Source organism: Saccopteryx leptura, chromosome 1, assembly GCF_036850995.1.
Source record: "Saccopteryx leptura isolate mSacLep1 chromosome 1, mSacLep1_pri_phased_curated, whole genome shotgun sequence".
Classification (NCBI taxonomy): Eukaryota; Metazoa; Chordata; class Mammalia; order Chiroptera; family Emballonuridae; genus Saccopteryx; species Saccopteryx leptura.
Genome location: NC_089503.1, coordinates 387,662,300 through 387,678,172, shown reverse-complemented (window position 1 = coordinate 387,678,172; position 15,873 = coordinate 387,662,300). Strand labels below are relative to the sequence as shown.

General features: G+C 60.2%; 2 protein-coding genes across 2 annotated transcripts in view; both read left to right on the top strand.

Moving 5' to 3' along the window:
- Nucleotides 1–2,862: 2,862 nt before the first annotated feature.
- Nucleotides 2,863–3,864, top strand: LOC136388495 (uncharacterized). The gene has a single exon (XM_066360320.1). It carries the CDS (start codon nt 2,863–2,865, stop codon nt 3,862–3,864), a length of 1,002 nt encoding a protein of 333 aa, XP_066216417.1.
- Nucleotides 3,865–5,913: 2,049 nt separating this feature from the next.
- Nucleotides 5,914–15,873, top strand: part of TNXB (tenascin XB) — an 87,701-nt gene continuing 77,741 nt past the window's right edge. The window contains exon 1 of the mRNA XM_066359815.1: nt 5,914–6,085. The gene's annotated coding sequence lies outside the window, so the exon portion shown is untranslated. The remainder of the gene's footprint in view (nt 6,086–15,873) is intronic.

Sequence of the window (15,873 nt, the reverse complement as noted above, 5' to 3'; positions counted from 1 at the left end):
CCCTCACTTTCCAGCACAAACAGCTGAGCGGGGGCCCAGGGCTGCGAGCCACAGAGGCGGCTCTGGTGAAGGGCTGGTGTCTGGAGTGGGGTGTGAGCATCTCAGCGGGGAACTGCAGGAGACAGACCTGCAGTCCAGTTGAAAGAAAAGGATAAGAGCAGTTGGTCTGGCAGGAAAGGCTGGACTTCCTAATTGGGAGGAAGGGGAGCCGGACAAAGGGTGAGGGGCAAGCCTCCGCCTGCGGGGATCCCCGTCCATCCATCTGTCTGCAGCACCTCCACGCCTGCAGGAGCGCCCGGGTCAGCTGGAGGGTGTGGGCTGGGCCTGGGCTCCACGCCCGGATGACTGGACAGAGGCCACCCGGGCCACGAGCCCAGGCCTGAAGGAGGGGGAGAACCTCACGTGTCCGGCCAGGCTCCCCCCTGCCCATCACTGTGTTTGCGGTGAAAACAGTAACCGTGGCAACCTGGAGGCGGCTTCCCCCTTGAGAGGGCAGCCCTGGCTCTTGGGCCAGCACTTCCTGCCAGGGCTCCCGTGGGCCTCGTCCAGGCGGAGAGTGCGAGAGCAGGGTCACCTGCGCTGGCGTCTAGTGGGTGTCCTCGCTGTGCAACCCTGAGCCTTCGTCCTCATCTGCTAGATGGGACGAGAACCCCTACCACCTCACAGGGTTGATGTGGGGAAGTGACGCTGTCCTGTGTCTGGTCCCCTCAGACACACCTTCCCCGCACCCTGCTCCACTCGTCCCCCTCCTCTGGTGGCTTTTGTCCCTCTGGGCCCATCCCTGCTCCATTGTCCCACTGCTCTTTCCCTTCCCTGACTCCGGCTCTCGAGAGTGCTTGACATGCTGCCATCTGACTGGGGACTGGCGTGCCTCTCCCCTGGCCCGTGGCAAGGGACAGCTGCGCTGGTGTGAGCAGGACTGGGCCTCCAGGCTGAGCCAGGGCGGTGGGGAGGAGGGGGGTGGGTATGCCGGGGGGTTCAAGGCCTGTGAGGCTGCCCAGCCGCAGCCCTGTCCCTGCCACCGCCTGCCAGCAGCCCTTGCACGGCCTGTGCGCTTCCCGCCCCGGCCCCCTCTGCTGCTCTCCTTCCTCAGGACCCTGCCTTTCCTACACCCCTGACCCACTGTCCCCTTCTCTTCCCCTGCCTGCCTTCACTGGCTCTGGGTCCTGCTGCTTCGCCCCCCAGCCTTAGGTCTCTTTCCCTCTCTCTTCTCGGTCTTCTCACCTCCTCCTGCTGCGGAGCCTGTGCTTGCCCCTCTCTGCCTGTCCCCCGGGCCCCTGTCGCTTCCCACAGCTTTGTCTCACTCCTTGTCCCTCTCCATGACTTCCTCCCCTCCGCCTCAGCCCTCCCCCTCCCCCCGCTCAGTCCTCTGTGCTCCCCCAGCTGCGAGGCCAGGACTGGAGAGCCTAGTGCTTGCCTCATCATTCTGCTATGGCTTCTGGACACGGCACATCTGGATTCCGGGGCCCAGATGTGTGGTTGCCACAGCGACCTAGGTCCCTCTGGTAAATATGGGCACCCACCCGTCCCGGAACACAGAACAAAACAATTGTGTGACTTTCTTTTGTCACAAGATAGAAATGTCCTCCCTCCTCCCTTCTCCCCACACCCATGTCTCCAGGCAAAGGAAGTTCTGAGGGTCCAGACCTTTCTTCCTGTGGCTCTCTGGGCCCGTTCAGTTCAGCCCAAGCCTCTTAGTTCTCTCCCGTCTTCACCTCGGACTCCACCTCTGCTCCATGTTCCCCTGTCTCTCCCCCCCCAGCCGTACATCTCAGGATGACCTGCTGGCATCCCCCACCTTATTATACTGGGCAGTTTCTTCTGACCAGATCTACATAATCACAACAACTCAGAAGTTTCCAAAATTCAGATCACACTCTCCTCAAACGACTCCTTCCAGGACCCTGCTTTAACTCTGCCTTCAGCCTCGGTCTCTGCAGGGCTACCCGGGGGAGAGGGGACAGCACAGGCTGAGCAGAGCCTGGGTCCCTCGCTGTCTGAGCCTCCCTGGACGGCACGCAGCACGGCAGGCGAGCGCTCCGCGAGGGAGACGCGTGGACAGACGCGTGGACGGATGTCCTGTCCTGACACTCCCCTCCCGGAACGGCTCCCTTGGCTCACAGCCCCCGGCCTGTCTTCCTCCCTCGCCTTGGCCTTCAGGTCCCTGCCCTTAACTGCCCTCGCTCTTCTGTCTTCTTCCCTTCTCTGCGTCTCTCTCTGCCCCTCCCTCCCTTGCTGTGTCTTCTCTCCCTTATGTTATCCTCGTGAGGTCAGGACAGGGGCTGGAGGTTCACTCGAGGGTGGAGACCTGGAGCTGAAGACCCCTGGACTGAGGGTTCGGAGGACAGCGGGGACAGGTGGACGGGTCTCAACAGCACCCCTTTCAACCTGTGGCCCGGGACCACGCCCGGAAGGTGACCCTGCCTTCACGCCCCGGGCTCCCGGTCTTTCTCTCCCGGTCCTTCCACGGTTCAGTTCCTGACTTGGACGAGAGGAAGTGAACTCAGAACGGCACAGAGGTGGTGGAAGCGAGCCAGCCAGGCTGCGTGGGCTCAGGCAAGGGGCTGCAGCAGCAGCAGCAGGGCCCCTGGGGCCCATGAGAGAGGAAGGCAAAGGGAACCAGAGGCCAGGGCCAGGGAGGACAGGGGACAGGGAGGACAGGGGACAGGAAAGGGGCCGGAGGGTGCACCTCACAGTCCAGTGCTGACAAGCACTCCGGTGCAAGGAAGGCCTGGTGCTCTTCTGAGGAGGGCGAGCTGAAGTCCAGGAGAAGCGAATCTCAGACAGTGGTCATTATCTCAGAACCTGGATCCTGTCTGTCAAGCTGCCATTGCCTCCTTCAAATGCCTTGTCAGCGTGAAAATGTCAGCAGTCCCGCCCTGCTTCGAGACCCCGCACCCCAATCCCGCCCCGCTCGGAGGCCCCGCACCCCAATCCCGCCCCGCTCGGAGGCCCCGCACCCCAATCCCGCCCTCCTCGGAGGCCCCGCACCCCAATCCCGCCCTCCTCGGAAGCCCCGCACCCCAATCCCGCCCCCCTCGGAGACCCCGCACCCCAATCCCGCCCTCCTCGGAAGCCCCGCACCCCAATCCCGCCCTCCTCGGAGACCCCGCACCCCAATCCCGCCCTCCTCGGAAGCCCCGCACCCCAATCCCGCCCTCCTTGGAGACCCCGCACCCCAATCCCGCCCCGTTTGGAGACCCCGCACCCCAATCCCGCCCCGTTCGGAGACCCCGCACCCCAATCCTGCCCCGTTCGGAGACCCCGCACCCCAATCCCGCACCCCTCGGAGGCCCCGCACCCCAATCCCGCAGTCCTCGGAGGCCCCGCACCCCAATCCCGCCCCGCTCAGAGGCCCCGCACCCCAATCCCGCCCCCCTCGGAGGCCCCGCACCCCAATCCCGCCCCCCTCGGAGGCCCCGCACCCCAATCCCGCCCCCCTCGTTGGCCCCGCACCCCAATCCCGCCCCGCTCAGAGACCCCGCACCCCAATCCCGCCCTGCTCGGAGACCCCACACCCCAATCCCGCCCCTTCGGAGACCCCGCACCCCAATCCCGCCCCCCTCGGAGGCCCCGCACCCCAATCCCGCCCTGCTCGGAGACCCCGCACCCCAATCCCACAGTCCTCAGAGGCCCGCACCCCAATCCCGCCCTGCTCGGAGACCCCGCACCCCAATCCCACAGTCCTCAGAGGCCCGCACCCCAATCCCGCCCCCTCGGAGACCCCGCACCCCAATCCCGCCCCCCTCGGAGGCCCCGCACCCCAATCCCGCCCTGCTCGGAGACCCCGCACCCCAATCCCGCCCTCCTCGGAGACCCCGCACCCCAATCCCGCCGTCCTCGGAGACCCCGCACCCCATCTGACCCGCCGTGGACTTCCGGAACAGCCCTGGGCCGTCCTTCCAGCTCCTGTGTATCTCCCGGGTCTCCGGCCACTCTCTGGGCCAGCCTCACCTGGGGTGGTCACACTTCCTAAATCACAAAACCAGGATACGAGGCACAGGCCCAATATGTGCATGTGTGTGAGCGTGGGACAGAACTAGTGAATCGTACACTACCGTCCCCTGTGCAGCCTGCTGTCCCCGGGCAGGTGTTTCAGACCGTCGCCTGCCGAGGACCCCCCTACCCCCGTCCAGAGGTCTCGGGAAGCTGTGGGTGGGAGCTTCGGGCCGAGACAGCGGAAGGAAGCTGTGCCCAGCTCCAAGAGTCTGACTTCATCTTCCCCATCGAGCCAGGAAAAAAAGAGATACACACACGCCCAGACACACGGACACCCACGGGGACACCCTCAAGGGCCTTGTCCCCAGTCCCAGGGACAGCCACATGCTGGTCTGTGCGCCCTGACCCAGGCACACCACACACCTGCGGCCAGGGGGGCGGGCACCGGTGCCCCGCCCCAGGTGGCACAGTCGGGCACATACAGGCGCCTGCGCGCCCTCTTCCCTTGTGGCTTGGCCCCTCTCCCACAGGTGGAGGTGGCGCAGTGTGGGCCTGGGCTGGGGCCCCGCTCCGCCCCGGCTGTCTCTCTCGCGTGTCAGGCCACCTTCTCAGCCCTTGTCAGGGCGGCAGGCACGTGGGGAAGGAGGCCAGGCCGCCAGCAGCCTCGTGTGGGCGTGTCCGCTGCCCGCCCTCCGGTGTCGGTCTCCGGGGCTCCGCCTGAGCCCAAGCGCCCCTTCCCTCCAGCCCCCCCTCGCCCTGCCCGCCCCCCGCGTCCCTGCAGCCTCCAGACATTAGCCCCTTCTGCTTTCCGCACTGCACCCCGTACCTGCCGCTGGCCTCTGGCTCTTCGTGAAACCTGCCTCCTAACTTTCGGCCTCCCCTCCCTGTCTGCCCTGAACCCCAGATGCTTCCCCGCATCTGTGTGTCCTGGGGTTCAGCCCGTGCCGGAGCCTCACCTGCAGTGTCTGCAGGAGTCTGCCGAGGTGGGGGAGGAAAGGGGGCGTTGGGGCCGAGCTGGCAGCAGGGGCAGCACAGGGTGGGCGGGGCAGGTGAGAGCCGTGGGCGGGGCTGGTGGGAGGGGGCCGGGGCGGGGTGGGGGGTGGGGGGGTGGGGGGGTGGGGGGGTGGGGGGGCGGGGGGGCGGAGCAGGAGTGGGGGTGAGACCCTGAGCGGAGAGTCCTCCTGCCCCAGGCCATCGGTAGAGAACTGGTGCTGGACCGAGGGAGCAGAGGGGCAGCTGGGAAGAAGTTGGAGAAGAGGTGCAGGGGAGGGGAGAGAGGGGCTGGGAAGCCGTGGGAGAGGTGGTGCAGGGGAGGAGAGAGAGGGGCTGGGAAGCCGTGGGAGAGGAGGTGCAGGGGAGGGGAGCAGAGGGGCTGGGACGAGATGAGAGAGGAGGTGCAGGGGAGGGGAGCAGAGGGGCTGGGATGAGATGAGAGAGGAGGTGCAGGGGAGGAGAGAGAGGGGCTGGGACGAGATGAGAGAGGTGGTGCAGGGGAGGGGAGAGAGGGGCTGGGACCAGGTGGGAGAGGAGGTGCAGGGGAGAGAGAGAGGGGTGGCCTTAGGGACGGGGTGTCGGGACAGAGGGGAAAGCAGGTCTGAGAGCAGGAGCAACAGGTGGAGAAAGGGTGGTGGGGGAGGGGAGAAACAGCTGGAGGGCGAGGATGTCAGGTTGGGCAGAAGGAGGCTGGGAAGGGGGTTAGGAATGGGATGAGGAAAGGACTCTGGAGGGCAGTGCAGGGATGGAGGGGGCAGGTGAGGGTTTGGCGGAATCGGTGACCCCAGACAGAGGAGTCAGGGGGGCGGGGCGAGCCCGGAGGCGAGGAGGGACGGCGATGACTTGGGAGGGCCTGGCGGGGGCGGGCGGGGCGGGAGGACCTGCCCTATCTCCGCTCCCCCCACCCCTGACCTCACGCTGGTCCTCCGGGTCTCCTCCCCCTGCTAGCTGCAGCCTCCCTCCTTCTCGCTGTCGCTGGCTGCCGGCGTAGACGCGCTGCAGAGCCGTGCGCCCCAGCTGGAGGGAACAAGCCGGGGACCCCCAGGGCACCCGGGGCTGCCGAGGGGACCCCCAGCCAGCCCTGCTCTGCGGGCTCGGTGCCTGAGTTGGGGCCAGAACAGGTGCGGAGGTGCTGCAGCCGCTCGTTGCCCAGGTGAGGAGCAGAGGTCTGGGGGCGCCGCGGGGACAGCCGGGGAAGTGGGGGTTCTGTGCTCTCCCCACGACCCAGGCGAAGGTTGGCAGACTTGCTCTCAGGACCGGCTCCCTGCCCAGGCAGGGACTTTCTGCTGGGACAGAGGCAATGGGACTGGGGACGGGACTCCTGTGGAGGGTGCATCTGGGGGGGACAGTCAGTGTGTGGGCGGAGGGCTGCCGCGGGTCCGACGGTGGCAGGACGGGGAAGTGGTCGTCGGGGAGGTGAGCGCTGGGCGAAAGCAGGGCTGGGTGAGCTGTGGCACCCCATGTGCTCTGGCTGGAGCAGCAGGGCCCCAGCTCAGCAAGGTGCCAGGGAAAGCTCCCCTGGGCATCCAGATGGGGACTGCCAGGGGCCACCCCGGGGAAGGCAGGGCCTGGGGGCAGGGGCTGGGCGTCTCGGTCTTTTAAGAAGCGCTGAGATGGAGCAGAGTCAGGCCCCCCAGGTCTGGGGCGGGCACGGAGCCTGCAGAGAGGATCCTAGAACTCGCTCTTGGCCGAGAGCTCCGCACCCATGACTCACAGCTCAGCGGGCCGGGATGACAGAGATGCCTCCAGGGGCACGGGGGCTCCGTTCCATCCGCCCCTTCCCAGGCTCCCCCTGCTTCTGTCCGTCTGAACCTCCCCCCCATACACGTGACACGCCCGGGCGGGGCGGGCGGGCCCCTTATCTTGCCTGGAAAGAATTTCATAGCTTGGAAACAACTGGGAATGAACTGGAAGGAACTACTGGGAAGCAGCTCGGAAACGCGGCAGCTGCTGCCCGTCCGCTTCCAGTCCCCGCCCGCTTCCCGGATCTGGGCTCCCCCCTCCCCGCTCTCCCAGCCCGGGCGCTCAGTTCCAGGGTTCTCGTCCAGCTCCTCAGGTCCTCAGACCTCGCTCTTCAGTCCTGGTCACTCGGGGCGCAGGACCCAGACCTGCCTCCCTGTCTCTCGCTGCCCCCATGGGGGGGTTCGGAAATCCTGCCTGGCCTATTAGCGCCGCAGAACATGGGGCATCTGGTCCCCCAGCGCACCCCTGCCTGGCGTCTCTTTGCTATCTGGACCCCCATCCTCTTCCCTCCTTCCTCTCACTCTCCTGGCATCATGGGGACCCCTCTCCTTGGGACAGCCCCTCTCCCCACCTCTTGGGAACCACGGTCCCTGGTGAGCCAAGTGTGGAAGTTGGCCGTCACACGAATACCCGGCCTGCTGAGTCACAGCTTGGGAAGATGCCCCCCGTCCTGCCAGCCCTCCAGCTGTGGGGAGGGTGCCAGGACGGGGAAGCCAGGGCCCCCTCCCCACCGCAGAAAGGCACCCAGCCCTGTGGCAGGGGCACAGAGAGGGGGAAACACAAGAGATACTCAAGTGCCTTGCTTTCCTAGTGCTGAGGGAAGAGGTGGTTCTCCCAGGAGTTGGACGTGGGGACTTGCGGGTGGCGGTGCCAGGGCAGGAGAGGAGGCTCCGGGGGTGTGGTGGCCTGTTCCTGCTCCAGCTGCTCTGGCTGCCGAGACTCCCCCTCCCCGCCACCCAGGGAGAGCTGGGAGACCCAGTGGGGGTGGAGGGGTAATGGACAGGTCCCGGAGGCCTCCAGGGCTGTGGGGCACCTGGCAGCCTGGTCCCCCCGCCAGGGGAGAAGCACCTCCTGGGTGGTCCCCCTCACTCCAGCTAAGGTCTTTGACTCGCACGGCTACCCTGTGAGCCAAGGACAAGTCAGGGTTCTTAGGCGTCACTGCTGACTGGGTGGGGAGGAACATGAAGGGGAGACTGTGTGTGTGTGTGTGTGAGTGTGCGTGCGTGCGTGTCTGCATGCGTGTGCGTGTGCATGTGTGTGCGTGTGCGTGTCTGCAACGCTGCAGGCTTGTTTGGATGGAGCTGTGTATGTGCACAGGCACGCTGTGTTTGTATTTGTGGACGGGCACACACAAGGGTATGTGTACGTGCACGCGTGTGTGCACGCACGCTGGGATGTGCACGGCCTTAGACACCGGGTGGTGGGGTTTGAGGGTAGGTACCCCACTTCACACCCACGGCCACGCCCCAAGCTGGGAGAGCGGCTGCAGCCCCGGGGACGGGCAGCTCCCTGTGGACCCGGCCTCTCGGCCTGGCCTTTCTTGGGCAGGTGCCTCTCGGTGTCCAGCTCCCTCTTCGTCTTGCGTAGCTGGTGGCCACGTGCGATGGCCAATAGCCCTGAGCACTCTCTTTCTCAGATCCAGAGGAGAGGTTCAGGCGTGGAAGCCAGGACACGTGTGTGTATGTGTGTGTGTGTGTGTGTGTGTGTGTGTGTGTGTGTGTGTGTGTGTGTCGGCGGAGGGCACAGTATCTGTCCCCTTCCCTCCTGTCCAGGAAGCATGTCCTGCCCTTCTCTCTCCAGCCTCCCTGGTCTGGAATAGCCACAGCCTGCCCTTCTCCTTACCCCCTGTCCTAAGCAGAACTGGGGCCGCCCCCTGCAGACCCTCTCCTTACCCCCTGTCCTGAGCAGAACTGGGGCCGCCCCCTGCAGACCCCCTCCTTACCCCCTGTCCTGAGCAGAACTGGGGCCCCCTGCAGACCCCCTCCTTACCCCCTGTCCTGAGCAGAACTGGGGCCGCCCCCTGCAGACCCCCGCACTGACCAGAGCCCCTCTCCTGGCTCCCCCCCCAGTGCTCGCTCCGTCCTGTACCCCTTCTCTCCCTGTGCTCCTCAGTGACTCCCACACACAAAGACAGCCAGGGAGCCGGCATCTAGACCAAGAAACAGCATATTCTCAGCACCCCAGGATTTCCCCACCAGGCCCTGAAGAGCACCCCCCTTCTGACTGGGCATGCTACAGTTCGGCGTTGTTACTCCTCAAAGTTCACATAAGTGGAGTTTTCCGGCACGTTCTCTTCCGTGCCTGGCCGTGTCCGCCCGGCCCTGCAGGAGCGAGCTCCGTCCCGGGATCGCGTGTGGCTGTAGCGGGCCCGCTGCTTGACTTCATTCCACTGTGTGACTGAGCCACTCTGTCTATAAAATTTTTTTTTTCATTTTTCCCAAGCTGGAAACGGGGAGGCAGTCAGACAGACTCCCACATGCGCCTGACCAGGATCCACCCGGCATGTCCACCAGGGGGCGATGTTTTACCCCTCTGGGGCGTCGCTCTGTCGCAACCAGAGCCATTCTAGCACCTGAGGCAGAGGCCACAGAGCCATCCCCAGCGCCCGGGCCATCTTTGCTCCAATGGAGCCTTGGCTGCGGGAGGGGAAGAGAGAGACAGAGAGGAAGGAGAGGGGGAGGGGTGGAGAAGCAGATGGGCGCTTCTCCTGTGTGCCCTGGCCGGGATTCGAACCCGGGACTCCTGCACGCCAGGCCGACGCTCTACCGCTGAGCCAACTGGCCAGGGCCTGAGCCACTCTGTCTAGTCGGGTCTGCTGCTGAGAGACGCTGGGCCGTTCCCGGTGTGCGGCCACTATGAAGACAGCACCTGCTGCAGGGGGGCCACTCCTAGGGTCACAGGGTTTGCGTCTAGCTTAAGTCGGTTCCGCCAAACAGTTTCCCGAAGAGTTTGGACCGCCGGGCCCTGCCAGGGTCCACACTGGGCCCGCTCCCTGCCCCGGCCGCTTGCTGTTTCTAACCCACTGCCAGTCCCAGACACTGTCCGTGGTCCTGGCCCCGACCTTTGTCCCATCCTTGGTTTTCAGCTCTGAAGCTCGTCCTGGGCTTAAATCAGACCTTTCATTCGGTGGCATCATGGTCCATAACTATTGATGGAGCACAGATGCAAGGGAGCAGCCCCCAGGAAGTAAACACAGGCGCCGCGGCTGCTGCCGCGGACCAGACAGGCTGGTGGGAAGGCCGCGTGGGGGCGAGAAGGCAATCGAATCATCTCACAAGGAAATGTGTGACGGCAACACGTTATAAGTGCTACCACGAGAGCGCACGATGGGGCGGGGGGGGGGGGGGGAACCTGACCTGGGCAGGAAAGCCTCCCTCAGGAAGTGACACGGGGCTGAGCCAAGAGGAAGGATGACTCCAAGAGGGAAAGGAACAGCAGGCCCCATGCAGGGGACCGTGTAGACCAGGGGTCCCCAAACTTTTTACACAGGGGGCCAGTTCACTGTCCCTCAAACCACTGGAGAGCCAGACTATAAAAATAACTATGAACAAATCCCTATGCACACTGCACATATCTTAATTAAAAAAAAAAAAAAAAAAACGGGAACAAATACAATATTTAAAATAAAGAACAAGTAAATTTAAATCAACCAACAGACCAGTATTTCAGTGGGAACTATGCTCCTCTCACTGACCACCAATGAAAGAGGTGCCCCTTCCAGAAGTGCGGTGGGGGCCGGATAAATGGCCTCAGGGGGCCGCATGTGGCCTGCGGGCTGTAGTTTGGGGACCCCTGGTGTAGACAAAGGGCTGGCTTCGGGAGAAGGAGGAGGGGCTTACAGAAGTGACATAGGAGGGACAGAGATAAAAGTGAAGCGGTTACCAGAGGGTGGGCGTGAGGGGAGGGGACTATAGAGGGCCAAAGACACAGTGACCAAAAATGGTTGGACTTTGGGTGACACAACCCCATGAATCGTTCAAATGCTATAGCAACATGTGCCTGAAACTTGTGTGTTCTTAGGGACTGAGGTCACCCCGTTGAATTGAATTTATTTATTTATTTTTAAATCTATCTATCTATAAGAGAAGGCCGGTGGGGCTGGAAGGGAGAGAGGGAGGGCCTGTCGTGGGAGACATGGCGGGCAGGACGGGCCAGCAGGGGCCAGCTGAGGCCCCCGCCTGAGACTGTCGGGAGAAAGTTCCGAAGAGAGACCCTGAGCGTCTTCAGGAGGAGAGGGACGTCCTAGCTGCCTTTTCAAGACTCTCAGGAGCTAAGAGTGGGAGCAGAGAGACCGAGCAGTGAGGAGGCCGCCAGGCGGAACGTAGACGGGAGGCTGGACTGAGACGTGGGAGGGAGAGACGGGGTTGACGGGGGATGCGGTCACCACGCCACGCGGAAGTGGGACGGCGCCGGACCAGCTGTGGGGCTGCTGGCTTCCTGGTGCTGGACGAGCTGTGGGGCTGCTGGCTGCCTGGCGCTGGACGAGCTGTGGGGCTGCTGGCTGCCTGGCGCTGGACGAGCTGTGGGGCTGCTGGCTGCCTGGCGCTGGACGAGCTGTGGGGCTGCTGGCTGCCTGGCGCTGGACGAGCTGTGGGGCTGCTGGCTGCCTGGCGCTGGACGAGCTGTGGGGCTGCTGGCTGCCTGGCGCTGGACGAGCTGTGGGGCTGCTGGCTGCCTGGCGCTGGACGAGCTGTGGGGCTGCTGGCTGAGGAAGCCGGGTAAATGGTGGGGCCAGGAGCGGCAACGGAGAATGCTGAGGAGTGCGGGAAGGGTGGTCACAGGTTTCGTCCCGGACACCCCAAATTTAGGGGTGCCCAGAGGAGAGCCAGGCCGGCAGCAGGTATAGTGCTCAGAGTTCAGAGGAGATGGCTAGGCTAGTTGGAAATTAAAGCCCCGGGTCTGGATGAAGGTACCCAGGTGGATGACAGCAGCAGTTGGTCCCAACTCTAGCTGCACATGACAATCACCTGGGAGCTTTTATGTATGTATGTATATGTGTATGTATATATGTATGTATGTATTGTTGTTTATTTTAAATTTTTTTAGATTTTATTTATTGGTTTTTAGAGAAAGGAAGGAGAGAGAGAGGAAGGCGGGGGAAGGAGCGGGAAGCATCAACTCGTAGTAGCTGCTTCCTGCATGTGCCTTGACCAGGCGAGCCCAGGGATTCGAACCGGCGACCTCAGTGTTCCAGGTTGTTGCTTTATTCACTGTGCCACCATAGGTCAGCCTTTTTTTATTACTTTTAATTGATTTTTTATTGATTTTAGAGAGGAAGGGAGAAAGAAAGAGACAGGAACATAGATCTGTCCCTGCACGTGCCTGACCGGGGATCGAACAGGCAACCTCTGTGCTTCGGGGTGATTTTTCAACCTTTTTGAGCCGTGGCACTTTTTTTTTTTAATTTTTATTTATTTATTTTTATTTTTATTTTTTACAGAGACAGAGAGTGAGTCAGAGAGGGATAGACAGGGAGAGAGATGAGAAGCATCAATCATTAGTTTTTCATTGCGCGTTGCAACACCTTACTTGTTCATTGATTGCTTTCTCATATGTGCCTTGACCGCGGGCCTTACAGCAGACCGAGTAACCCCTTGCTGGAGCTAGTGACCTTGGGTTCAAGCTGGTGGGCTTTTTTTGCTCAAACCAGATGAGCCCGCGCTCAAGCTGGCGACCTCGAGGTCTCAAACCTGGGTCCTCTGCATCCCAGTCCAATGCTCTATCCACTGCGCCACCGCCTGGTCAGGTGAGCCGTGGCACATTTTTTACATTTACAAAATCCTGGGGCACACCACCTACCAAAATGACACAAAATGACACTCTAACTGTTAGAATTTATTTAAAGTTTAAATAAATTACATTTATTAAAAAAAGTTAAATAAAAAAGGATAACCCCCTCATATATACAGTCCCATGTAACATCCCCTTATAAATACAGTCCCACATAACATCCCCTCATATACAGTCCCATGTAACCTCATATATACAGTCCCATGTAACCCCTCATATATACAGTCCCACGTAACATCCCCTCATATATACAGTCCCACGTAACATCCCCTCATATATACAGTCCCGCTAATAGATACTGGAGCTTTCATCAAGGTTGTGGGTTCAAATCAATTTGGCAAATACTCTCTCTATATAGAGACTGGACAAAATCAATTTTAGAAAATATGGCCTGTGGTGGCGCAGTGGATAAAGCGTCGACCTGGAAATGCTGAGGTCGCCGGTTCGAAACCCTGGGCTTGCCTGGTCAAGGCACATATGGGAGTTGATGCTTCCAGCTCCTCCCCCTCTCCTCTCTCTCTCTCTCTCTCTCTCTCTCTCTTTCTCTCCCTCCCTCTCCTCTCTAAAATGAATAAATAAAAAAAATAAAAAAAAAAGAAATAAAAAAGAAAATGTTGGGTACTTGTGTAACATCATAAGTCTTCAGAGCATCTCTACTGTCAGATTGAGAAGTTTGCTTTCTAGGTAAGGATTCTGATAAATACTAGAGTTCTCCCTGAGGTTGTGGGTTCAAATCCCATGGTCAGCTGGGTGCAGGGGCCTTGGTTCTGTCTGTTTTGATGGTGTATATAGAAATTTGAGCTCTTTAAGAAGATGACCCTTCAGGAGGCCATATGCAATATAGATAACATTGTGATGCATTGTATATCACCCTCGGCGGAGGCCTCTTTTAAAAAGAAAAAGGTCAAATATCTATATACACCATCAGGATAGACATAACTAGCTGAGGCTGAGGCTTCATCTAGTGGTGGCAACACTTACCTCCAGTCCTGACCAGGATTAGAAATCGGGACCATGGGGAGGAGTAGCAGCTTCAACTACTCACCACGGCCACGCAATGACAAGTGTGCGGCAGCCCCAGTGGGGACCTTCCTGGGTGTGGATGAGAGGCGGCCTACTATTGGTTCATTGCTAGTGGTCGGGATGAATCCTAGAAGGTGATTGGTCAGTGAGCGTTCCCTGTGCCTCCACTCTTCCTGTCGCTGATAGCTGGAGGGATTGTGAGGGGAATGTTTATGTTCGGATGGAGGCAGCTGGCGGCGGGCCGTAGTTTGGGGACCCATGTTTAATTTCCCCACGGCACACCTGACTATGTCTCACGGCACACTAGTGTGCCACGGCTCAAAAAAGGTTGAAAAACACTGCTCTAACCAACTGAGCTATTGGGCCAGGGCACCTGAGCCTTTAAAAAGCACTAAATATAACTTCGTGTCTTAGTCATTCTTACCACATTTCGAGTGTTCGACCCCCACATTTCTCCTGGCTACCCTATCGACAGCACGGATATAGAATGTTCTACCCCGGAAGAGAGGGTGGACAGTGTTTCGTGATTGCGAGAGAGACCCAGTCAGACGGAGACAATTGGCCCCTAGGTTTTGTGGCGCTGAGGTCACTGGGAGACCTTGGGGAGGCCGTGTGGTGAGCTGAAAGGAGGTGGAGAAGCTGGTGACGGTGGCTTGATTCAAGCAGGGGACATGGAGAAAGAGGAACAGCTTGTACAGTTAAATCTTCTGAAACTGTGGCCACGACGCAGAGGGTGGAGCTGTGCGGTGGCTGAGGGAATGAATGTGAGATCGGGGAAGGTGTCCTGTTTAATTCAGGCATAACTTTCACACAGTGACATGCACGACTTTGAAGTGCGCAGCTCAGTTAATTTTCGAATATGTATACGTCTGTTTAACCGCTGCCCAGATCAAGGTGCAGAACGTTTCCAGAAATCCCCCTTCGTGACTCCTCCCAGTCAAGCCTCTCCCTGAAAATAATCCAATCCTAAATTCTGAAAGCAATCACTTGCTCTATAGAACCTCATATCAATAGCATCATTCAAAAATGATTGTGTGTGTGTCTGTGGGAGGGGGGTTCTTCTGCTCAGCACTGGGTGTGAAATTGGTTCGTGTGGGGCCACGTAGCAGAAGGGTGTCTGTCATTGCTGTATGATACTCCGTGGTGTGACAACGCCCCAACCTATCCCTCCATTCTACCGCTCATGGACACTTTGTTTCCAGTGTTGGCTCATGTGAATAAACCTCACAAACACTCTTGTACAAGTCTCTTGGAGGCTGTGTGCCATCATTTCTACTGAATATTCAGCAAGAAGTAGGACTGCCAGCTTATCGGCTGCGTGCCGTAGCAGAGCACCAGTTTCCACAGTGACTGCGCTAATGGGCGCTCCTTCTCTCCGGGGACGCGAGTTCCAGTCACCTCACACGCCTGCCGAGATCAAGCAGTGACGGTTCCTTTCATTCTAGCCGTTCTGTTGGCTCTTTGATGGCATCTCCTTATGGGGTTGTGTGTGTGACAGAGACAGGGAAAGACAAAGAGAGGGACAGATAGAGACAGACAGGCAGGAAGGGAGAGAGATGAGAAGCATCAATTCTTTTTTTTTTTTTTTTTGTATTTTTCTGAAGCTGGAAACAGGGAGAGACAGTCAGACAGACTCCTGCATGCGCCCTACCGGGATCCACCCGGCACGCCCACCAGGGGGCGACGCTCTGCCCACCAGGGAGCGATGCTCTGCCCCTCCGGGGCCTCGCGCTGTTGCGACCAGAGCCACTCTAGCGCCTGGGGCAGAGGCCCAGGAGCCATCCCCAGCGCCCGGGCCATCCCCGCTCCAATGGAGCTTTGGCTGCAGGAGGGGAAGAGAGAGACAGAGAGGAAGGAGAGGGGGAGGGGTGGAGAAAGAGATGGGCGCCTCTCCTGTGTGCCCTGGCCGGGAATCGAACCCGGGACTTCTGCACGCCAGGCCGACGCTCTACCACTGAGCCAACTGGCCAGGGCAGACGCATCAATTCTTCATTGCAGCTCCTTTGTTGTTCATTGATTGCTTTCTCATCTGTGCCTTGATGGGGGGCGGGGGGGAGCTCCAGCAGAGCGAGTGACCCTTCGCTCAAGCCAGAGACCTTGGGCTTCAAGCCAGCAACCATGGGGTCATGTCTATGATCCCACGCTCAAGCTGGTGAGTCCGCGCGAGAGCCGGCAACCTCAGGGTTTTGAACCTGGGTCCTCTTCATCCCAGTCCGACGCTCTATCCACTGTGCCACCGCCTGGTCAGGCTTATTGTGGTTTTAATTTGCGTTTCCCTGGTTACTGGCAATGTTATACACCTTTTCATGTTTAGTAGCCCTGTGGGCACCTTGTATTCTTATCTGCAGTGCCTATTGAATTCTTTTGTCAATTTAAGAAACTGGC